This window comes from Podarcis vaucheri (genome assembly GCF_965113315.1).
Source record: "Podarcis vaucheri genome assembly, chromosome: 1".
In the NCBI taxonomy this organism is placed as follows: domain Eukaryota; kingdom Metazoa; phylum Chordata; class Lepidosauria; order Squamata; family Lacertidae; genus Podarcis; species Podarcis vaucheri.
This window is the reverse complement of record NC_138759.1, coordinates 129990576-130014744: the sequence shown is the minus strand read 5'-3', so window position 1 is coordinate 130014744 and position 24169 is coordinate 129990576. Positions and strand designations below refer to the sequence as shown.

Sequence of the window (24169 nt, the reverse complement as noted above, 5' to 3'; positions counted from 1 at the left end):
GGAAACAACACTTTCTGAAATCCAGCAAGAGCTGCAGCGACAAAAAAGCAAACAAAAACGCGCGCACCCAGAAATGACCCATCCCGGTGCGCTTCTCTGCACCGAGGCGGTGTTTTGGTTTGCATTGAACTTGATCAATCATTTCCACTTTAAGATCCTGCTACGTTGGGAAAGCGGGGGGGGGAGGGACTACAAGTCCCATAATGCAACGAAAGTGGCCGCCCCTTCTGGGCAAAGCATGTCGGTTTGAAGCCGGGGAGGAGCTCCATGGAAACATATTCCGCGCGCAGCGGCGCGGGGCGGAGAGGAGGAGGAGTCCGCGGCCGCTGCGCTCCGGAGGTAGCCGGGGAGAGAGAGCCGCGGCGCTTCCCGCCGCCTCTAGGGAAAGCGGTAAGTTGCAAAGAAGGAAGAAAGTGGAGTGGATCCGGAGTGTGCAGAGCGAGGCGAGGAAAAGGGGGGATCAGCTGCGCATCTCGGAGCCGGTGCGATCATTAATCAGTAATCCATCAATTAGGCCAACTGGGACGCAGACCTCGTTTATTGACCGTTGAGGGACACCGTTTCTATACAGATTAGCTTTTGCTCTATGTTTAAAAAAAAAACCCAACTGGTGATCTTTTTGCTTTAATATTTCCAAGAATCCTATCGTTTCTGGTTTTTTTGGAAATGGAAGTTAGCAATTTTTTTTATTCTCCCTCCCCTCCAGGTTGGGATGTGTGCAAATATGTTAGCCTCGCCTAGGGCGCAAAATAGCCAGGCACCAGCAGACTGGGTGCGCTGCATAGGGGTTGACAATAATAATAATAATAATAATAATAATAATAATGTGATTTAATTAAGGGTGGGGATTAGGGATAGGTGGGCATATCTGTTTTGTTATCATTTGTATTGGCCTTCTGCAGCAAGTCTTGGGGATTTGAAAACGGTGAGCACTTTCATTTCTTAAGTGACAGTTTTGTTGTTTCTGCATTTTGGGAATATCGGTTTTGTAAGCATGGGCGTAGCTAAAGCGGGGTGGGGGGCAGCTGCACCCCCCTCCCCAATCAAGTAAATAAATAAAAATAACTAACTGACCAGTCTTGTTGCAGATAGCTCAGTTCTGCCCCCGCCCCATAAATCCTGGCTACACCCATGTTTTCAAGTTTATATTAACAGTATTTTTTCGAAACTAAATGATTATATACTGTACACCAAAAGAATAGAGAGGGTCACTAGGAAGAGAGAGGGGTTGGTGGGTTGGAGTCTCAGATGCAGGGAATTGTTGGACACAGAAGGAAGAACACGGGGAAATGATATCACTGGGATGGATTGAAAATGATAATTCTTACTAGTTTTCAATTACAGTCCAATAATAGCCTCATTATAAAGGTAAAGGGACCCCTGACCATTAGGTCCAGTCGTGACCGACTCTGGGGTTGTGGCACTCATCTCGCTCTATAGGCCGAGGGAGCCGGTGTACAGCTTCTGGGTCATGTGGTCAGCATGACTAAGCCGCTTCTGGCGAACCAGAGCAGCGCACGGAAACGCCATTTACCTTCCCGCTGGAGCCGTACCTATTTATCTACTTGCACTTTGTGCTTTCGAACTGCTAGGTTGGCAGGAGCAGGGACCGAGCAATGGGAGCTCACCCCATCACAGGGATTCGAACCGCCGACCTTCTGATCAGCAAGTCCTAGGCGCGGTGGTTTAACCCACAGCGCCACCCACGTCCCATAGCCTCATTATAACAATGGCAAATTATGATACTAATACCAATCATTCGGATACCAAATTATATAGTTTAGGTGCCCCCCCCCGCATGCTAGAATGAGTGGTTTGATTGTTTTCTTCATTTTTGCCTTCCAAAATCTTATTAATTTCAATTACTCTAAAGTCACAATAACAATCTCTTATGCAACAACTGCAATATTCACAACTTCCATTCTTATTGACGCATTAAATGATTTATGAAACTACAAGTGCGGCACACAATCTAGAACCTTATTCTTCCTGTGTTTGGCAATTATTCTGTCCGTGATGTTTCTTCCTGATATCGCTTCTGCCTGCAAGCAGGGGCCAGCCAAGTGGCCCTAGAACCCTAAACGCAAAGGCATCAAGGCGATAGCAGCTGACTTCCACTCAGTTGTTTCTCCCTGGGATCTGTTTAGTAAGGAACATGTGACGCTTTCTTTGAACACCGAGGATGTTTCAGCTGTATTGTCTTTGACTTGAAGTGTCTCTCTCTCACTCACTTAGAGGCATTGCCACCTGCTTAACTAGTCCTTTTCAGTGGAAACACCTGGGAATGAAAGGTGGTGGGGGAGCTGTCAGCAGGCGAAGAGCCTGCCACGAAGCCTGTCCCATTCCTCCGATAAATGGGAGGTGCGCTGCTGCTTCTCCAGCAGGTGTTCCAAATCACAGCCACTGATTTAAATTAATTGCGTGTTAAGGGAAGAAGTCATTTCTTTGGCTCATTATGCTCCATCTACTGCCAATCAGTTCTAGTGTTTGGAGAGACCATGCATTTTGTGAAAGTGGAGACTGGGATTTTAAATAGGGAATTTTTAACATCTTCACCAAATTCAAAATTCCCAGGATTCTTAAGGGTAAGCCATGGCATAGATAATCCTCTGGGCCTTATTAGAGATGTAGTACCTTGTACCTACGGGACCGCCTCTCCTGGTATGCCCCACGGAGGACCTTAAGGTCCATAAATAGCAACACCCTAGAGGTCCCGGGCCCTAAGGAAGTTAGATTAGCCTCAACCAGAGCCAGGGCCTTCTCAACACTGGCTCTGGCCTGGTGGAACGCTCTGCCTCATGAGACCAGGGCCCTGTGGGATCTGATTTCTTTCCGCAGGGCCTGTAAGACAGAGTTGTTCCACCTGGCCTTTGGCTTAGAATCAGTTTGATTCCCTTCCCCTCTTTCTTTTTCCTTTCTCCTCCTGTGAAGAGGCTGCATCTTAATGTTTTAATGTTGAATTTTAATCTTGTTTTTAAAAATTGTATTTTAATCAACTTGTTTTTATTATTAGTTGTTAGCCGCCCTGAGCCCAGTCTTGGCTGGGGAGGGCGGGGTATAAATAAAATTTATTAGTAGTAGTAGTAGTAGTAGTAATCTCATTGACTCAGTTCTCTCTTTTTTTTTTGATGTTCTGCTTCTCTCTCTTTCTATTGGATGATCAAGAGGTATCTCTGACTTTGTTTGCAGTTCAGTGTTGAATGCTGAGACGGTGATGGCAAGGCCAATAATCTTCCCAGTGAGTGTCCATTCGACAGCTCCTGAAACCTTTGTGGTGCTGAACCAGAGGATGAAAGTAGTTGAAGAGCAGACAAATGCACTTTTGAAGGAACTGCATACGCTGGGCATTGATGGACAAAGGTATAGTCAAAATAAATGCTTTGAAGCACAAATGTATGAATGTTTACATGAAAGTAAGTTCCACGGTAATTTCCAGGGATGTAAATACAGGACTTCAACCTTCATTCTGCATTTTCCTTTATTTGTGTGATCATCTCTCTCTCTCTGAACGTCTGACTGGCCTTTGCTACCAGCACCCAAGTTATTAAGAAGTTGATGTATTCTGATTTTAATCAGTCTTCTGAAACAATACCGTATTGTACTGTTTTGAGTCGATGTAGTTAAGTTTTGTTGCAGATGAAGGGCACTGAAGTGAATGAGGTATTGACATAAAGATCAGACCTTTTTATGAGAGCAGTACATGTGAAAAGGATCTAGGAGTCTTGGTTGACCACAAACTTGACATGAGCCAACAGTGTGACGCGGCAGCTAAAAAAGCCAATGCAATTCTGGGCTGCATCAATAGGAGTATAGCATCTAGATCAAGGGAAGTAATAGTGCCACTGTATTCTGCTCTGGTCAGACCACACCTGGAGTACTGTGTCCAGTTCTGGGCACCACAATTCAAGAAGGACACTGACAAACTGGAATGTGTCCAGAGGAGGGCAACCAAAATGGTCAAAGGCCTGGAAACGATGCCTTATGAGGAACGGCTAAGGGAGCTGGGCATGTTTAGCCTGGAGAAGAGGAGGTTAAGGGGTGATATGATAGCCATGTTCAAATATATAAAAGGATGTCACATAGAGGAGGGAGAAAGGTTGTTTTCTGCTGCTCCGGAGAAGCGGACACGGAGCAATGGATCCAAACTACAAGAAAGAAGATTCCACCTAAACATTAGGAAGAACTTCCTGACAGTAAGAGCTGTTCGACAGTGGAATTTGCTGCCAAGGAGTGTGGTGGAGTCTCCTACTTTGGAGGTCTTTAAGCAGAGGCTTGACAACCATATGTCAGGAGTGCTCTGATGGTGTTTCCTGCTTGGCAGGGGGTTGGACTCGATGGCCCTTGTGGTCTCTTCCAACTCTATGATTCTATGATTCTATGATTCTATTCTATGATTTACAGTCATGGGGGAAAATAAAGTGAATTCTTTGAATTCTGTGGGTTTACATATCGGGACATAATCACAATCATTTGTTACTTAAAGGTAAAGGGACCCCCGACCATTAGGTCTAGTTGTGGCCGACTCTGGGGTTGCGGCGCTCATCTCGCTGTATTGGCCGAGGGAGCCGACATACAGCTTCCAGGTCATGTGGCCAGCATGACTAAGCCGCTTCTGGCAAACCAGAGCAGCGCACGGAAACACTGTTTACCTTCCCGCCAGAGCAGTACCAATTTATCTACTTGCACTTTTGACGTGCTTTCGAACTGCTAGGTGGGCAGGAGCAGGGACCGAGCAACAGGAGCTCACCCCATCGCAGGGATTCAAACCATCGACCTTCTGATTAGCAAGTCCTAGGCTCTGTGGTTTAACCCACAGCGCCACCCGCGTCCCTTTCATTTGTTCCTTAGCAGGCCTTAAAACTGGGTAAATGCAACCTCAGATCAACACCAACACATGACATATTATACCATGTCATGATTTATGTAACAGAAATAAAGCCAAGATGGAGAAATGTGTGAAAAAGTAAATACATCCTTACTGCTTCCATAGGAATTAAGAGGCTAAGTAGGAGACAGGGTCTGCTAATCAAATGCCCTTGCTTAATTGATCACTGGCAAGTGTGCCCACCAGTGGTCTTGCCATCTAGGGATGATGGGAGTTGTAGTCCAACAATAGTTGGGGATTCAAGTTTGAGAAATGCTAATGCAGGGTTTCCCAAACTTGGGTCTCCAGCTGTTTTTGGACTACAACTCCCATCATCTCTAGCTAGTAGGACCACGGGATGGCAACTGTAGTCCAAAAAATGCTGGAGACCCAAGTTTGGGAAACTGCCCTAGTGCAGTGGTGGTGCCCTACTGATATTGCTGGACTACAACTCCCATCATCCCTGGCCATTGGTGGTGACTCCTTCCATAACCTGTAAGAGTTGGCTTGTTTCAAGAGTTGGAAGTTGGCTTGTTACAAGAAACCATAGCTGAGACAAACCACAGTTTCACCATGTTTGGATATAATAATAAACTGCTGTAATTAAAAACAGAGGAGAAAGCCTCTGATCTCCTCTTTGTGGCTGTTCTGGAAGCGGGGAGTGATGGTGAGGAAGCAGTTGAGCCTGTGACACTTTTGCCTGCGATGCTAAACCGAAGTTGAGCTTTGTATCCAAATGAGGGAAATCTCTGTGTATGTACATCTTCCATGGATTCCCTGTTGGTGAAAGTAGATTATCTTCTTTCAGGGCATGGGCGTAGCCAGGGTTTTTGTTGGGGAGGGGCAGGACTTTTGTTTGGGTGGTGGGAGAACTGGCCTGATTGGTCAGTTAGTTAAGTATTTCTATTGTTTTACTCGATGGGGGCTACACCCATGTTTTAGGGGTGATGAGTAACTGTGGGATTTCTCACAGTTCGCTTGTACGGCAAAAAGGGAAGGAGGTGAATTCAGGGACCCCTGCCCTTTCGCAATTTGCAGCGAGAAATGGGTTTTGCCTCTTAGCTGTGTTCCAGATTGCAGCCATGCAGGCAGATAATGTGTGCATAATACCAAGGATATTTACATGCACATGTGGAATCGCAGCAACGAATGGGCATCTGGTTTCTTCCAGCATGGAACTTTTCCCTTCGAAACCCTCGGAGAACTCTGAAGGCCACCAGACCATCAGCCCCGTCCGTGCCAGAACGGCATTTGGCGGAGCAAAGGACACGCTGTGGCAGACCTGCGAAACTCTTGTGAATCGGATGTGCCGGCTCGAAAGCGTTGTGCAGACGATGAAGCTGAGTATGTTCCGGCTGCAGACGGAAAAAGAGCTGAACCCAAAGCATGCAGGTAACTGCAGGGGCTGGGAGCCAAAGGCTGGTCCATGCAATGACGTTAGATTCATGGGTTGTCGTTTAGTCGTGTCCGACTCTTTGTGACCCCCTGGACCAGAGCATGCCAGGCACTCCTGTCTTCCACTGCCTCCCGCAGTTTGGTCAAACTGATGTTGTTAGCTTCGAGAACACTGTCCAACCATCTCATCCTCTGTCATCCCCTTCTCCTTGAGCCCTCCATCTTTCCCAACATCAGGGTCTTTTCCAGGGAGTCTTCTCTTCTCATGAGGTGGCCAAAGTATTGGAGTCTCAGCTTCAGGATCTGTCCTTCCAGTGAGCACTCAGGGCTGATTTCCTTCAGAATGGAGAGGTTTGATCTTCTTGCAGTCCATGGGACTCTCAAGAGTCTCCTCCAGCACCATAATTCAAAAGCATCAATTCTTTGGCAATCAGCCTTCTTTATCTAACGCAGGGGTCAGCAAACTGTTTCAGCAGGGGGCCAGTCCACTGTCCCTCAGACCTTGTGGGGGCCAGACTTTATTCTGAAAAAAAATAAATGAATGAATTCCTATGCCCCACAAATAACCCAGAGATGCATTTTAAATAAAAGGGCACATTCTACTCATTTAAAAACACCTTGATTCCCGGACCGTCCGTGGACTAGACTGAGAAGGTGATTGGGCTGGATCCGGCCCCCAGGCCTTAAGTTGGCCTACCCATGAATCCATATAGTATCCATATAGTTAAAGCTATGGTTTCTCAGTAGTGATGTATGGAAGGTAGAGCTGGACCATAAAGAAGGCTGATTCCTTCAGGTATACTTGGCTGAGGCAGTTTAGGGCTTTAAAGCTCAGCACCAACACTTTGAATTGTGCTCGGAAACGTACGGGGAGCCAATGTAGGTCTTTCAGGACTGGTGTTAGATGGTCTCAGCGGCCACTCCCACTGGCTGGTTCCAAATGGCAGGCCACCAGTCCCCCACCTTTGCTCTGAACCATTTTTGGGTGCGGCATTGAAGCCTACTTCACATTTCAAATCGGGCAAAGAAACCTTCAACATGGTGTCTGCTCTCGGAAGCCTGAGAAGCCGGGCTCAGTGCAATGCACCTCCGTTTCTGTCTTGCAGCCAATTTAGAGCAGCGCCTGAACGCGATACAGGAGGAGCACATCGGAGAACTGAAGGTGCTTCAGATGGAGGGAAGAGTGCTATGCCAGCAGCTGAGGGAGTCCCGGGAAGAGGAGGAAAAAGCCAGAGGTCAAGTTCAAAAGCTGAGCGCCGCTCTGGAGATTGCAACTGCCACAAAGGTACTGAAACTTGTGGTGATCTAGTCCTGGCGTCCTCAACCTCGGCCCTCCAGATGTTTTGGGACTACAATTCCCATCATCCCTGACCACTGGTCCTGCTAGCTAGGGATCATGGGAGTTGTAGTCCCAAAAACATCTGGAGGGCCGAGGTTGAGGAAGCCAGATCTAGTCTGTTAACCAAATCAATTTAAATAACTAGTCAATAAGATTTGATTTAAATCTCTCTCTTTTTACTGACAGACTTATTCTTGCTGGTATAATCTTAATATTTACAACCCGATGAAGGTTTCATTTTTGGAATAATAATTTTTCAGGGTTGTTTTTACAGTTATATCAAAAAGTACTGATTTGGTTATGCTATTAGAAATACAAAGACAGATAATTATGAAATTATTGTGAGATTTAATATGTTAACAGTTTATATTTGGACAACCTTTCTGCTGTACTTTATTGGAAGGAGAAAAATAATCATTTCCTTAATAACAATTTAAACAAATTATTTAACTAAAAAAAAGAACATCATATCATAGGTATCCATGTTTGCTAACTGATATGGTTAAGCATAACCCCCCCCCGACTGAGTTTTAGCACGCATGAAAAACATAAAACAAATCCTTAAAAATCCAGTTTAATTTTTTAAAAATCTGATATATATTTTTAGTATTTTTTAAAAAATAATTGATTTTTATCCACCCTGCTGTTAACAGATCTGCCGTTTTGTAGATCACTGTTGCTATACTGCGGACTTCGAAAGGATTGCTAAATGTTAATATGCTGTAAGGTTTAGACGTGCGTCTTAGACCAAAAATGGGAACGATTGAGAGTTGCTATTCTTTTGCTGTATCTCTCAAAATGGGCTAGAAACCATACGGCGGCAGCTGGACCGAAGAGTAGATTGCAGACCTCACACTCTTATCGGTTTGGTTGCTTGTATGGAAAGGATGGGGGGGGGGAAAACATTCTACAGTTGGAAGAGAGCCCTAGAATCATCTAGTCCAACCCGCTGCAATTCAGGAATCTCAACATGTGGTCTCCCATCCAGTATTGCAACCATACCAGACCCTGCTTAGCTTTGCAAATGTGCTAGCTGTTACTAAGAATTGCAGATAGGCTTCCTCTCTTAAACAGCATTCTGGGTTATATATATATAACCCAGTATATCTAAAGGAGCGTCTCCACCCCCATCGTTCTACCCGGACACTGAGATCCAGCGCCGAGGGCCTTCTGGCGGTTCCCTCACTGCGAGAAGCCAAGTTACACGGAACCAGGCAGAGGGCCTTCTTGGTAGTGGCGCCCGCCCTGTGGAACGCCCTCCCACCAGATGTCAAAGAGAACAACAACTACCAGGCTTTTAGAAGACATCTGAAGGCAGCCCTGTTTCGGGAAGCATTTAATGTTTGATGTATTATAGTATTTTAATATTCTTTTGGAAGCCGCCCAGAGTGGCTGGGGAAGCCCAGCCAGATGGGCGGGGTATAAATAAATTATTATTATTATTATTATTATTAGTAGTAGTAGTAGTAGTAGTAGTAGTATTATTATTATTATTTATTTATTATTATCATCATCTCCTCTATCACACAACACCAGTCCCAATTATTACTATTTTATTTTCCGGGGAGCTAGACTTCATTCTAGTTCCAAATTCGGGGGTGGGGGGAATTGCCCTTAATGTTAAACATATGTATTACAAAAAACTTATACTCAGAGTTATATATGTATTATAAACTTGGAGGTGGAGGGAAGTGTAGTCTGATAACTGCCTTCCCCTTTTCTAAACTTTCTGATGGTGTGGCTTAAGACGCCAGGCTCAGAGCGCTGCAAAAGTTGTTTACCGCCACATCAAGTGTCAGAAAAGTTGGTTGGAAACGCAGTTCAGTTTGAAGAGCAATCGGGGTGCGTTACAAAGAGCCCAGCTTTGGGGAAAACAAAAACATTTGAACATCCAGCCCACCCATGTCCTGCTGTTGGTTTTTGCAGAGAGATGTAACGGTTGCTGCAGATGAGCTGAGGGCAGCGAAAAATAAGATGAACCGTAAACTGCAAGAGGTAAGGGCAGAAGGGTGTTTGGGTTACCACGGGGGGACGGGGAGTGAAGAAGATGAGCTCCCTAACAAATCAAGAAGGCATGGCAATTGAAACAAGGAAATAAATCTTTTGACAATGCTCAGAACATTCTCCATGAGGTGCCTCTCTGTCTGAAGAGGTTGCTTCCGTTTCAAAGGCCAGTGCGTTTTGAATAAATATTTGAGATGAAACTGTTTCAAGCTATGGACAGGTGTAGAATGCAGTGGTACCTCTGGTTACGTACTTAATTCGTTCTGGAGGTCTGTTCTTAAGCTGAAACTGTTCTTAACCTGAAGCACCACTTTAGCTAAGGGGGCCTTGCGCTGCTGCCGCGCCGCCAGAGCACGATTTCTGTTCTCATCCTGAAGCAAAGTTCTTAACCTGAGGCAATATTTCTGGGTTAGCGGAGTCTGTAACCTGAAGCGTATGTAACCTGAGGTACCACTGTATTTGCTAAGAGCGTTCTGCCGTCGTCCACGTTGCGATAGGCACATAGAGCCGTACCTTGGAACCCGAACGCCTTGCGACTCAAACGTTTTGGCTCCCGAACGCCGCAAACCCGGAGCGTTCCGGTTTGCAAACGTTCTTTGGAACCCGAACGTCCTGCGCGACTTCCGCAGCTTCCAATTGGCTGCAGGAAGCAATCGGAAGCTGTGCCTTGGTTTCCAAACGTTTTCGGAAGTCAAACGGACTTCCGGAACGGATTCTATTGGACTTCCGAGGTACCGCTGTAGAGACGATTGCATGCAGCGTGGCCGTCAGGCTCGCGTTTCCAGTGCTCCCTCCCAGCTCCAAGCAAGTGGCTTATTCTAGAAAGAGAAGCTTAGAGTCTCGCACTCTTGTTACCCTGGTTTGAAACGGAACTGGTTTTCCCAACGCCTGCTTTGTCGCTTGCAGCTGACGGAGAAGCTGTCCAAGGAGTCCAGCACGCGGCAGTCCTTGGAAGAATCCCAAGCAGTCCTCCTTTATCGGATGCATGAAATGGAAGCGACGGTGGAAAACGAAAGGAAGCAGGTGGGTGAAGCGTCCGTTCTCGTTTTAGGATTCCGCCAGAACAATACAGTTTTGCAGGCTGTTGACAAGACTGCTATTGTTTCCACAGCATTCTATTCATATTATTAATTAATCAATTAAGTTTGCATACCGCCCTATACTTGTAGATCTCAGAGTGGTTCGCAACATATACCGTATTTTCTGCTCTATAAGACGCACCAGACCACAAGACGCACCTAGTTTTTGGAGGAGGAAAACAAGGGGGGGGGGAATATTCTGTATCTCGAGAGCCCGAACAGCAAGAGGGATCGCTGGGCAGTGAAAGCAGCAATTCCTCTCACTGTTCTGGCTTCTGGGATAGCTGCACAACCTGCATTCGCTCCACAAGACGCACACACATTTCCCCTTACTTTTTAGGAGGGAAAAAGTGTGTCTTATAGAGCAAAAAATACGGTAATTACAATATAATAAATACATAATATATAATATATAGTAAGAACAGAAGCAAACCAACAATCTCCCTTTCCGCAGCACATTTAAATATCAAAATTCTCCTCCTTCTCCTCCTCCTATGGCAGGGAGGCTTGGCTGGGGCCTTCATTTAGGTGCCAGGCAAAAAAAAAGGTTCCTCTTTAACCAGACCTTTGACTGATTGACATCAAATGCCCTTTTAAAATGTGCTGGGGGGTTATTGAATTCTTCTTGTTTTTTATTACTTATTTTGTGTTTTTAATATTGTGATTCTATGTAGTGAATCGCCCTGTGACCTGCAGGTATGGGGAGGTGCAAAAAATTAATTAATGCAGTGGTACCTCTGGTTACGTACTTAATTCGTTCCAGAGGTCCATTCTTAACCTGAAACTGGTCTTAACCTGAAGCACCACTTTAGCTAATGGGGCCTCCCACTGCTGCCGCGCCGCCAGAGCACGATTTCTGTTCTCATCCTGAAGCAAAGTTCTTAACCCAAGGTAATATTTCTGGGTTAGCGGAGTCTGTAACCTGAAGCATATGTAACCTGAAACATATGTAACCCAAGGTACCACTGTAATAATAGAAATATAGCAATTATTTAATATAATGATGATGATGATGATGATGATAATAATAATAATAATAATAATAATAATAATAATAATAATACACATTTTAAAAAGGAAGGTCTACAACTTTACTCCAGACCTACTGCATGACCATCCCCTGCTGTGCAGGCAAGAATATATACACATTCTTGCATACCGGTAAATGGAATAAGAATAAGAATAAGAATTTATTTATACTCCGTCCATCTGGCTGGGTTTCCCCAGCCACTCTGGGCAGCTTCCAACAAAATATTAAAATACAGTAGCCCGTTAAAAGCTTCCCTAAACAGGAAGGGAAACATTAAAAGCTTCCCTAAACAGGGCTGCCTTCAAATGTCTTCTAAAAGTCTGGTAGTTGTTTTTCTCTTTGACATCTGGTGGGAGGGCGTTCCACAGGGCGGGTGCCACTACCGAGAAGGCCCTCTGCCTGCTTCCCTGTAACCAAGATGGGTGGGGTATAAGTAATAAATTTTATTATTAGTAGTAGTAGTATCAGTAGTCTATACTGGTAGGCACTCTTTGCAGATTCATGCAAGGTTCTTTTCCAGCTCTTTTTGAAGTTCCATGGGGTTGAATCTTGGGTCTTTTGCATGCAAAAGATGGCCTCTGCCACTGAATCACAATCCAAGATTTCCAGTGTTCTCTCCCTGAGCTTTAAGGGTGTGTGTGGGAGGGGAGATTAAGGGTGTGCGATTATTTATTACCTGCCCTTCACCATAAGGTCCCAGGGCAGGTTACAGCATTAAAAGTAATATTAAAAACAACTTTTTGGTTGCCGAAATGGCAAAAAACGACCAGAAGAATCAGAAATCAGGAAGACCAAAATTTTAATAAAGAGTGGGGGAAATTTATAACTTATCTTAAAGACCATTGTAAACAGTTAAAATTGTTAGCAGGATTGGAATAACACTTTTATTTTAATGGTGAATTTTGGACAAAATGGAGATGTAAAAGATTGGGATTATCGTAAAAGATCCAGGAGGGATTGGCTAACAACAGGACCCACAATGGGGAGGAGGAAAGTCCAGGAGATTCTAAGGAATCTTGTTTTTATCTTGTATGTTGGATATGGGATCGTAAAACTGTAATCTGAAAAACCAAATAAGTAAAATTAAAAAAATAAAATTATTTTGGTTGCAAACAGTACAGCTATAGCTTGTTCATTCTTCAGCTGTCTAGCTCAATGAAAGGCTTTGTTGGCGGTTATTTTTTATTTTTAAAAAGAAATTACTGAATGCGTTATTTGGATGCTATTACAGGTTCACATTCTGCAAGAGGACTGTAACAGCCTCCGCCAAGATATTGAGATATCTCGGGAGAGGCTGCGAAGGGAGGAAGAGAGAGCTCTAAAGCTGGAACAGCAGTGCGCACAGCTTAAATCGGATCTAGGTATGCAAGTCGTTTTGGATCTTCTTCATGCCTTAAGACTAGTACACACTCCATGAGAGCCAGTGTGGTGCAGTGGTTAAGAGCGGTAGACTCGTAATCTGGTGAACCGGGTTCGATTCCCCGCTCCTCCACATGCAGCTGCTGGGTGACCTTGGGCCAGTCACACTTCTCTGAAGTCTCTCAGCCCCACTCACCTCACAGAGTGTTTGTTGTGGGGGAGGAAGGGAAAGGAGAATGTTAGCCGCTTTGAGACTCCTTCGGGTAGTGATAAAGCGGGATAACAAATCCAAACTCTTCTTCTTCTTCATGCGCTCCACCTGTAACAATTGGCAGTTTAATGTGTGAAGTGACTCGCTGAAAACCACTGCAGTGTGTAAGCTCTGTCTGTGGTATTAAATCTGCAATGGCCTGTTCCCACGTGAAAGGACTGTGAGACCAGCTCAAGTCTTAAGAATGGGCCTTTTGGATGTCTTTCCAGCCTCTCTGACGAAATAGGAAAGTATGTCTTAGCAGGTCTGGGCCTAAACGTAGGATGGCCTATAAATGTGAATAATAATAATAAATTTATTATTTATACCCCGCCCATCTGGCTGGGTTTCCCCAGCCACTCTGGGTGGCTACCAACAAAAGATTAAAAATACATTAAAACATCAGTCATTAAAAACTTCCCTAAACAGGGCTGCCTTCAGATGTCTTCTAAACGTCAGATGCAGTACTTGTTTATTTCCTTGACATCTGCTGGGAGGGCATTATACAGAGCGGATGCCACTACCAAGAAGGCCCTCTGCCTGGTTCCCTGTAACCTTACGTCTTGCAGTGAGGGAACCACCAGAAGGCCCTCAGAGCTGGACCTCATGGGTGGGGCTGGACGATGGGGGTGGTGACGCTCCTTTAGGTATACTGGGCCGAGGCCGTTTAGGGCTTTAAAGGTCAGCACCAACTAAAACAAACATTAACATTGGAGTGAAGTAACTGCAATAATAGTGGGACGCGGGTGGCGTTGTGGGTTAAACCACAGAGCCTAGGACTTGCCGATCAGAAGGTCGGCGGTTCGAATCCCTGCGACGGGGTGAGCTCCCGTTGCTCGGTCCCTGCTCCTGCCAACCTAGCAGTTCAAAAGCACCACAAAGTGCATGTAGATAAATAGGTACTGCTCCAGCGGGAAGGTAAACAGCGCTTCCGTGCGCTGCTCTGGTTCGCTTAGTCATGCTGGCCACATAACCCGGAAGCTGTACGCCGGCTCCCTCAACCAGTAAAGCAAGATGAGCACCGCAACCCCAGAGTCGGTCACGACTGGACCTAACGGTCAGGTGTCCCTTTACCTTTACCTAGGCATTGACAAACTGAATGAGAACAAATACATTTAGATATGACACAAAACGTAGAAAGTGCAGCCGACTCCTAAGGATTTTGTAGTGACTGTTGGATATGCTGAAAAGAGAGTTGATTGAGCCTTGAGGGAATTCTTTCTTTGCTGGCTGCATAGCTATTGGGACATTTCAACAACAGAAAATTACAGATGATTGATTTCATCTGCAGTAGCTGTTACGCATTTTCATCAACACTTAACAGGGCCAAGTAATCTTTTACATGATAAACTGCAGTACTATCAGAGAATGCAACACAATTAATCTCACCAGGTTCATTATGAGTTTAAAGAGCTCTTTATTAAAAAAATGAAAGACACAAACTACCGCTTTGGCTTGTGTGAAAGCATTGACAGTCCACAGCCCAGCCCTGTAGATCTTACTCAGAAGGAATTCCCTCCGATTCCAATGGAAAGTATTTGCAAATAAACCTGCATAAGGTTTTAGCAGCTAATCCTTTCTTAGGTTTACCATAAAAAATGTCATCTATCTTAGTATTTGTCCTTGCTTGTTAGTCCGAAACAGTATTCTAGGAAAAAAAGAGCCTGGCGCAGCAGTTTCTGTAGCAGAGTTCTATATTTGGTGTTTTGATTTGGAAAAAAACCCCAACAACATCTTAAGTGATGATGGTTAGCATGTTGATTAATAGCTTCAAAATCCAATGACGCTTTCTTTCTGTGGGTTCTGTTCTAGAATCCCGAGAGAATACCATCTGCAGGCTCAGCGAAGAAGGGAAAGTAAGTTTAAAAACAGGAATTTTGGAATTCGGCGGGATTTCCCCCCCCCCCCTGCTTTAATGTCTTGACGCCATATATACCTACAGTTCAGGTAAGTGCAGCTGATACAGCAAGGGCATGAGGCTAATTATTCAAGAGCTGTACTAATTTAACTGGGCTGCCCCATTACATGAAAAATGAGATGGAAAAACGGGATGTATTGACACACCCGGTTGAACTACTTGCAATGCTTTGCGTGTTTGAAGCATTTCCACCCAGGGAATCCTTTGTGTCCTCTTCCTTTAGGCTGCACGGCTGTCTCTGAGCAAGGAACACGAGGAGAACACACAGCTGCGATCAGAAATAGCCTCTCTGCGAGAGGTGGCAGAAAAAGTGCAAGTAATGGGATTTTGTTTTTTTGTTTTTTAAGGACTCGGTTCAAAATCATGTCTAGCAGAAAAGAGAGATTGCTTTGCCAAGGTCTGGATAAATTTTGCATGTGTCATTTTGTATGTGTGTGGAACTAGAGGCTGGGGAACAGTCACCCAGGAATGTCTGGTTGAGGTCTTTCCTTGAGGGCAAATGCGGTGTTATCCCTACGACCTCCTGTTTAGTCTTAGTTTTGCCCTTGTTGAACTTGGCAGAGAGGAGGATGTGGACAGAACCAGAACAAGTTGAATCCTGCCTGACATTGGCTGTAGCATCTAGCTACCTTAGGCCCATAGAATCCCCCCTTATTATTATTATTATTATTATTATTATTATTATTATTATTATTATTTCCAATACAATATTTTACTGGTTTTTTCCATATTACATCACAATATAAATAAACCAAAGCCATCACCACATCCTCCCCACCCCCCATATATTCATCAATCAAACCTAATATTCTTTTGTCCCTCCCCCCACTTCCCTCCGCCCCCACTCAATTTCCTCTACGTTCTGAGATTACATTTATCTTTGCATTTACAATTTCTCAAATCTTCTATATATTCTTATTATGTTTCCTTGCTAATTTACCTTCCCTCAGATACTTTACATTTTAATCTAGGCCTAGTAGCATATCTTTTTTTTGAGCAATATTTTACCATATATTCTTAAGGAAGAAAGCTGGGAATCATGAGTTGATAGACACTTCTTGTGACACTTGTGTCCTTCCTCAAGGTGCTCAATGAGCAGTTGACCCAGCAGTGTGCAGAAATGAACGACACCCTTCGAAGTGTTACCGTGGAGAACGCTCAACTCATCTCGGATCACCAGGCCGCCCTAAAGGTGTGGAGCCATTTTCACACGCGTTTCAGAAACCGTCCTATTAATCTGTGATGCGTATGCTGTACACAATTTCCATAGGTTGGTGAGGGGTTATCTGGGTTGGGTTCTATCTATCTCCGAGCACGTGACAAAGGTAGGAGCAAAGAAATATGGGAGGCAAGCCCATTCTCCTCAGTCCCCCCCCCCAGACAGACTTTTGTACCCACTAATATTTTGTAATATGTCAAGTGGGCTTCGTGGTACACAGTGTTTCCTCAAACTTAGGTTGCCAGAATTTGTCGGACTACAACTCCCATGATCCCTAGCTAGCAGGACCAGTGGTCAGGGATGCTGGGAACTGTAGTCTCAAAACATCTGGAGGCAACACTGTGGAAGCTCAATAGCCCGAGTCTGCACTAAGAAGCAGCCAAGGTGGTCTGGCCTCTTCACCAGCCTCCGCTTTTGTAGCTGGAGTCAGTCTGGGCCCTGCACTCTCAGGCCAGGTGGAAAGAGGCCTGCAATCAGTGAGTGGCTCTTCCAGCTCTTCACAGCCAAGATTTTCACGCTGAAAATGTTGGGTCTTCATTTTATCATTATAAGCGCCTTCATAATTCCTCCTTTCTTTTTTAGGTGGAGCAGGATAAAATCAACCAGAAGCTGCAAGAACAAGACTTGATTCTGGATGCTGCCCGGGCCAGTATTACGGCGGAACTGCAGATTGTGCAGAATGAAAAAGCTCAGCTCCAGAGAGAGATGTGAGAGCCAAAGTATTCCTTTCCTATGTGTGGCCTGGCTTCTTTTTATGTCATATTTCTCCCCCCCCCCCTCTATATATAATCTTAATATAAGCTCTACTTCACTCTTAAATGCAAGGCATCTCATTCTGTGGCATACATCTGTTGTCTGAAATGTGAGGCCTTTGGCTGCTTTTGAAGGTTGCAGAAGTAATAATAATAATAATAGTAATAGTAATAGTAATAGTAATTTATTATTTATACCCTGCCCATATGGCTGGGTTTCCCCAGCCACTCTGGGTGGCTCCCAACAGAATATTAAAAGCACAATAAAATGCCAAACATTTAAAACTTCCCAGTACAGGGCTGCCGTCAGATGTCTTCTTAAAGTCAGATAGTTATCTCTCTCCTTGATGTCTGAAAGGGTGGGTGCCACTACCAAGAAGGCCCTCTGCCTGGTTCCCTGTAACCTCACTTTTTGCAGGGAGGGAACTGCCAGAAGGCCCTCGGCGCTGGGCCTCAGGGCAGAACGATGGGGGTGGAGACGCTCCTTCAGATATACTGGGCTGAGGCCATTTAGGGCTTTAAAGGTCAGCACCAACACTTTGAATTGTGCTTGGAAACGTACTAGAAGCCAATGTAGGTTTTTCAGGACCGGTGTTATGTGGTCTCGGTGGCCACTCCCAGTCGCCAGTCTAGCTGCCGCATTCTGGATTAGTTGTAGTTTCCTGTTCACCTTCAAAGGTGTGTGATGCATTTGTGTTTGCTTCTTTGCTCCACAGAGAAGCCTTGCGTGTAGCACACGCTGCCTGCGGGCATGAAGCATCCGAACTCCAGGAGACCACAACCGCTCAAAAGGAGCTCCTGGAGTCCACAGTTGCCAGGATCCGAAGCGAACTGGAGGCAGCTCTGCAGGAGAGGGACTCTCTGCTGAAGGAGAAGGAGAGGCTAGAGGAACAGGTACCATGCACATTTGCCATGTTATTTTAAAAATATTGGGTTTCATCCTAGTGTTACCCAGAGTAAACCCGCTGAATTTAATGGGGATGGCTGACTTAGATCTGTTTAATCTCAGTGGGTCCACTTTTGGTTGGAGACAAGTCGTTATATTAAACGTCTGTTTGGGCATTAAACACTCTTTAGAGAAATGTGTGGCATTCCCCCAATAGCAGCCTCCAAGGACCAAGATGTACCGCTTAGTACCACAGAATGCTGTGGTTTATAACGGAGAGGGGGACATTTCTGTACTAACTCCGAGAACGTATAACGCCGAGACCACATAACACCGGTCTTGAAAGACCTACATTGGCTCCTAGTACGTTTCTGAGCACAATTCAAAGTGTTGGTGCTGACCTTTAAAGCCCTAAACGGCCTCGGTCCAGTATACCTGAAGGAGCGTCTCCACCTCCATCGTTCTACCTGGACACTGAGGTCCAGCACCGAGGGCCTTCTGGCAGTTCCCTCACTGCGAGAAGCCAAGTTACAGGGAACCAGGCAGAGGGCCTTCTCGGTAGTGGCACCTGCCCTGTGGAACGCCCTCCCACCAGATGTCAAAGAGAACAACAACTACCAGACTTTTAGAAGACATCTGAAGGCAGCCCTGTTTAGGGAAGCTTTTAATGTTTGATGTATTACAGTATTTTAATATTTTTTTGGAAGCCGCCCAGAGTGGCTGGGGAAGCCCAGCCAGATGGGAAGGGTATAAACAATAATTTATTTATTTATTTATTTATTTCAACTCAGTTTTGTGCCGCCTGTTGCTGAAAGCAGCACAAAGAACTGGTATATTAAGCACATCAGTTTATGAGCTGTCAGTGATATCTGGGAGTCGCCCCACCCCTGGGAAATGAAGATTGACATGAATTTGACAGGTCATTAAAGATACACGAATCGTGTGTTTCATTTGCACAAATGTCTCTGTTCCTGGCCAGTAATATGCCCTTCTTTCTTACTGTCCATTCTTAACTAAAAAGCTAGTTTTGCCAAATGCACTCTTTCATCATAGTTGTTTCAAAGGGTTCGGGAAATTTCTACATTAGTACGTCTGTGAGGTGAGTGGGGCTGAGAGACTTCAGAGAAGTGTGACTGGCCCAAGGTCACCCAGCAGCTGCACGTGGAGGAGCGGGGAAGCGAACCCGGTTCACCAGATTACGAGACTACCGCTCTTAACCACTACACCACACTGGCTCAAGTTCAAGATTATTTTGTAAAAGTGCAAAGGGAGCCCACTATCCTCCAGGGAGGCAGTGCAGGCAAATGGATTGCGTGTGTAGATCAGTAGTGGAGCAATGAGGAATAAAAGGAAAAATAAGGAGCTGTGCCGGTACAGAGTTAGAAGCTGGCAGGCTGGGGTTTGGTAAGTTTATTTTCTCTCTCTCAAATACCTAGGGAGGTAAAATAGAACAGCTTGGATCCTCCTTTGGTGAGATTGATGATGGAGCTGTTTTTTAATCCTTGGTGGCAGATGCAGAAAACAGTACATGAAATAACGGAAGAGAACAAAAGATTGGAAGCGGAACTAACAGAACACAAGGTATGATGGTCATTCATATCACGGCTGCCGACAAGACTTGTTTACACTCTGTTGGTATTGGGGATGCATCAGAATCAACTGGATTGTAGCGGTCAGTTCTGGATCCAGTACAGTTCTTCTAAATAAATTCAGTCAGAATAACTGAAGTTAAAATTAATACAAAGCCATACGTGACCTCACTTGGCTTGGGACATCAACAGCCTTTGTTGGTGGTGTACCAGCAACCGGGACGCGGGTGGCGCTGTGGTCTAAACCACTGAGCCTCTTGGGCTTGCCGATTGGAAGGTCGGCGGTTCAAATCCCTTCGATGGGGGGGAGCTCCTGTTGCTCTGTCCCAGCTCCTGCCAAGCTAGCAGTTCAAAAGGACGCCAGTGTGAGTAGATAAGACTTTTTTTTAATTTTTATTTTTTTTGTGAGCTGCCTTGAATTCTGGTGAAATAAAGAAGCCAGTAAATAATAATGGCAATTTCCCTTCTTTTTTTCAAGTTGGAAATCGGTCCTCTCAAAGATACCGTGAAGGTGTTGGAAGAAGAAAACAAGAAATTAATGGAGCGGGAAGCTGCCTTGGAACACCAACATGTAATTTTCAGTCTCAGCAGAAATAATTTCATAATATTTTCATAATACAGTGGTACCTCAGGTTACATACGCTTCAGGTTACATACACGTCAGGTTACAGACTCCACTAACCCAAAAATAGTGCTTCAGGTTAAGAACTTTGCTTTACCACAAATTTATTCTTGTATGTAATGATAGCAGCTTGGATTTTGCTAGCCCCAAAATGGCGGGTGAGTGAGGACCCCAATAAGGAAGATTGGCAACTTAAAATGATAGAGTATGCAGAACTAGCAGGTCTAACGAATAAAATAAGAGAGTGAGAAGATCAAGTATATAAAGAGGAGTGGGAAATCTTTGTGGAGTATTTGGAAAATAAATGTAAACACGTGAAAACAAGGTAGCAGGACTAAGATAAATTCAACAGTGTAATGTAAATACGGGGAGAAATTGAATTAAATGGATACATAACAATATGCAGGAGTGGAGGGAAATACAGGACAAGAACAGAAATTGTGCTCCTGTGGCGCGGCAGCAGCAGGAGGCCCCATTTGCTAAAGTGGTGCTTCAGGTTAAGAACAGTTTCAGGTTAAGAACGGACCTCCGGAACGAACTAAGTACTTAACCCGAGGTACCACTGTATTAGAACAAGCTTCTCCCTTAAAAAAAGAAAAGTAATCTGTAAAAAGAACGAATAGTAAGCAACACAGAACCAATGTGCTAAGAGTTTTGCCATTTCTTTGGGAAACCAATCTTTAACATCCATGTTCAATATATCTTTAATTAGTTAAGGTGGGATAGCCCAGATGTTGGTGGCCCCAGATGTTGGACTACAGCTCCCATCATCCCTGACCATTGACCATAATACAGACTGGGGTTGATGGGAATTGTAGTCCCACAACATCTGCAAGGCACACCCGACACTGGCTGCTCCTGAGCTAAGGCAAATGGCCTGTTTCATTTGGCTTGCTTCTGTTATTTCAAGTGTTCCGCCGCGATGGTGGACCACAGTGAAGATCTTGGTTTCTCCATCTCTGTCCCGCAAGAGAATCAGAGCCTGAGATCAGAGGGCTCTTACCAGGCCGAGGAAGTGGCCCTTTAGATGGCTCTTGACCAGGCTGCTCACAAATTATTGAACAATGCTACAGTTGTTGTTTAGTCGTTTAGTCATGTGTGACCCCATGGACCAGAGCACGCCAGGCACTCCTGTCTTCCACTGCCTCCCGCAGTTCGGTCAAACTCATGCTGGTAGCTTCGAGAACACTATCCAACCATCTCGTCCTCTGTCATCCCCTTCTCCTTGAGCCCTCCATCTTTCCCAACATCAGGGTCTTTTCCAGGGAGTCTTCTCTTCTCATGAGGTGGCCAAAGTACTGGAGCCTCGGCTTCACGATCTGTCCTTCCAGTGAGCGCTCAGGGCTGATTTCCTTCAGAATGGATAGGTTTGATCTTCTTGCAGTCCATGGGACTCTCAAGAGTCTCCTCCAGCACCATAATTCAAAAGCATCAATTCTTCGGCGATCAGCCTTCTTTATGGTCCAGCTCTCACTGGAGCAGGAACCGGCAAGCCACTCCAGTATCCCTGCCAAGAAAACTCCATGGACAAAGACAATGCTACAGTTAGGATTCCCTTTTTGAAAGGGAAAGAGAACGACCCGGTAATGGTTGCTGCTGTTGCGCACCACAGCCTCGGCCTCTTCTCCCATTGCTTCTAAATGAGCAATGCAGACATCAGTGGGTGTAGCATGAAAACAAAACAGGGGACTTTATGTTGTTAAGAGGTGGAGCAGGTAGTCCACTGTTGCATTCAAGTGGAATCAACATTTCTGGTGGAAATAAATCCCTGGGCAACTCTTGAATGGGCCATTTGGCTGCCCACTCCATGTGTTTGACCTCCCAATTGCGCAGACTGTATGTTCTCATGTCCCCTGCTTTCATCCTGCCTATATTTCAAAAAGGCTTTCTGACCTTGAAATCCCCCCTGGAGAGTCAAGTCATACTGAGGCTCAACTTTCCTACTGATTGAGTCAGAGAGTATGATCTCTGCATCTCTCCTCCTTTTGGCTACTGACATACACAACTGAAAGCTCCTGAAACACGTGTTTTTCTTCTTCCATTCAAGGGGGGGGGGATACTGGGCCTGGCTAAGCAAAGACTAAGATGCTTTTTTAAAAAAAATATACTATTTATTAAATTTTCCACTTCAGCAATCCAATCAAACCATATTAAATATTCCAAATTATACATATTATTCAATAATTAAACAGTCCAAATATTATGCCAAATTATAACATTTTTGGAGGTATCTTCTCATGGGGGGGGTTCTGATCATCTCATACGTCTACTGCTTTCATAATTTTCCTGATAGTTCCCATAAATCATTCCAATGTTAATCCTCATTACTTTTCACAGCCTCTGAGTTTATCAAACAAGCGAGATAAAACGAAACAATATATTCTGTGTGAAATTTACGTCCAGAGTTCCCTCTGTATCTTCACGATATCTCTTCACAAAATGATGTTTCCACCAAGCCAGTGCAAAAATCTTCTCATCTTGGGCAGCAGCCAAGTCAGTCCAGATAAAATCAAATCAAGGCATCTGCCCAATGCTTTTAAGACCAGCTGTCCTTCAAATGGTTTACCTGTGCAGGGAAGGTTTTGCCATATAAAACCGGGAATGCAAATATTAAGTAAGATATTAAAAGGCACCTATCCCCCTAAGGCTCCGCATTAAATTTGACGAGCTGATCTACTTCCGGTCATGGCTGCTCGGTTACCGTATTTTTCGCTCTATACAACACACTTTTCCCCCTCCAAAAATTAAGGGGAAATGTGTGTGCGTCCTATAGAGCAAATGCAGGCTGCGTGGCTCAGCCCAAAGCCAGAACAGGGAGACGGAGCGCTGCGGAGCACTCCATCTCGCTCTTCTAGCTTGGGGTTAGCTGCACAAAGCCTCTGCAGTGCATCAGGGTGACGGCACCCCGCTGCCCTGCGGAGGCTAGAAAGGCTGTCCGTAAAGCCAGAACAGCAAGACGGAGCGCTCTGTCTCGCTCTTCTAGCTTGGGGTTGGCTGCGCAAAGCCTCTGCAGGGCAGCGGGGTTCCTGCACCCCGCTGCCCTGCAGAGACTGGAAAGGCTGTCCCCGAAGCCTGAAGCCTTTGGAGTGCAGCGGGAACTTGCACTGCACTCCAAAGGCTTCAGGCATCTTTGAGACTGGTGGTGGGGGAAAGCACCGCCAGCCCCACAAGTTCAGGTCAAAAGGAACCTAAAGCCTCCGGAGCCCAGAGGGAACTTACGCCGCGCTCCAGAGGCTTCAGGTTGCCTTCACTGAAGCCTGGAGAGCGAGACGGGTCAGTGCGCACTGACCCCTCTCGCTCTCCAGGCTTCCAAGGAACTCCCGCTGTGCTCCGGAGGTTTTGGGTGAATGCACCTTGAACGCACCTTGTTTTATAGGGGGAGAACAAGAAAAAAAATTTTTTCCCGTTCTCCCCCTCCTATGGTCCGGTGCGTCCTATGTTCCGGTGCGTCCTATAGAGCGAAAAATACAGTAATTGGAGCTGTGTCATTCTGATTCTAATTCCAGGCAAACTTCCAAAGTTTTTGGCGTCTCTCCAGTCATTCTCCAAATCAAAGTTGGGAAACACTTTATTCTCTTCCAAATATATCTGCAGACGAATACTTTGAACTTTGTTTTCCACTTTTGAATAATTGTTATTTCCACACAGTTAATGTCATATTATTGATTACAGTTAGAGTCATATTATATCACCAAATACACCACCTCTCCAGTCTCACTTGCTATAAATAATCGGGCAGTTGGTTCTTTCAGAGGAGGATTTTGCCATATAACATAGCAAAATGAAATATAATAACAAAGGAGGCTCACCCCCCCTTTCAGTTCCAACATACCAAGTCTAGGTAAAGGTAAAGGGACCCCTGA

At 45.1% G+C, this 24169-nt stretch overlaps 1 protein-coding gene across 4 annotated transcripts in view; it reads left to right on the top strand.

Moving 5' to 3' along the window:
* The first annotated feature begins 235 nt into the window (after positions 1–235).
* The window catches only part of CCDC150 (coiled-coil domain containing 150), a 59029-nt gene continuing 35095 nt past the window's right edge, over positions 236–24169 (top strand). For 3 of the 4 annotated variants that reach the window (XM_082227381.1, XM_082227382.1, XM_082227380.1), the window contains exons 1-14: positions 236–482; positions 3190–3360; positions 6036–6256; positions 7366–7544; positions 9525–9593; positions 10509–10625; positions 12943–13072; positions 15133–15176; positions 15462–15554; positions 16323–16430; positions 17040–17164; positions 17926–18103; positions 19608–19676; positions 20163–20255. In XM_082227381.1, coding sequence (XP_082083507.1) covers positions 268–482; positions 3190–3360; positions 6036–6256; positions 7366–7544; positions 9525–9593; positions 10509–10625; positions 12943–13072; positions 15133–15176; positions 15462–15554; positions 16323–16430; positions 17040–17164; positions 17926–18103; positions 19608–19676; positions 20163–20255 — 1812 coding nt within the window. In that variant the 5' untranslated portion in view covers positions 236–267. The remainder of the gene's footprint in view (positions 483–3189; positions 3361–6035; positions 6257–7365; positions 7545–9524; positions 9594–10508; positions 10626–12942; positions 13073–15132; positions 15177–15461; positions 15555–16322; positions 16431–17039; positions 17165–17925; positions 18104–19607; positions 19677–20162; positions 20256–24169) is intronic. The other variant, XM_082227383.1, reaches the window with a different exon arrangement.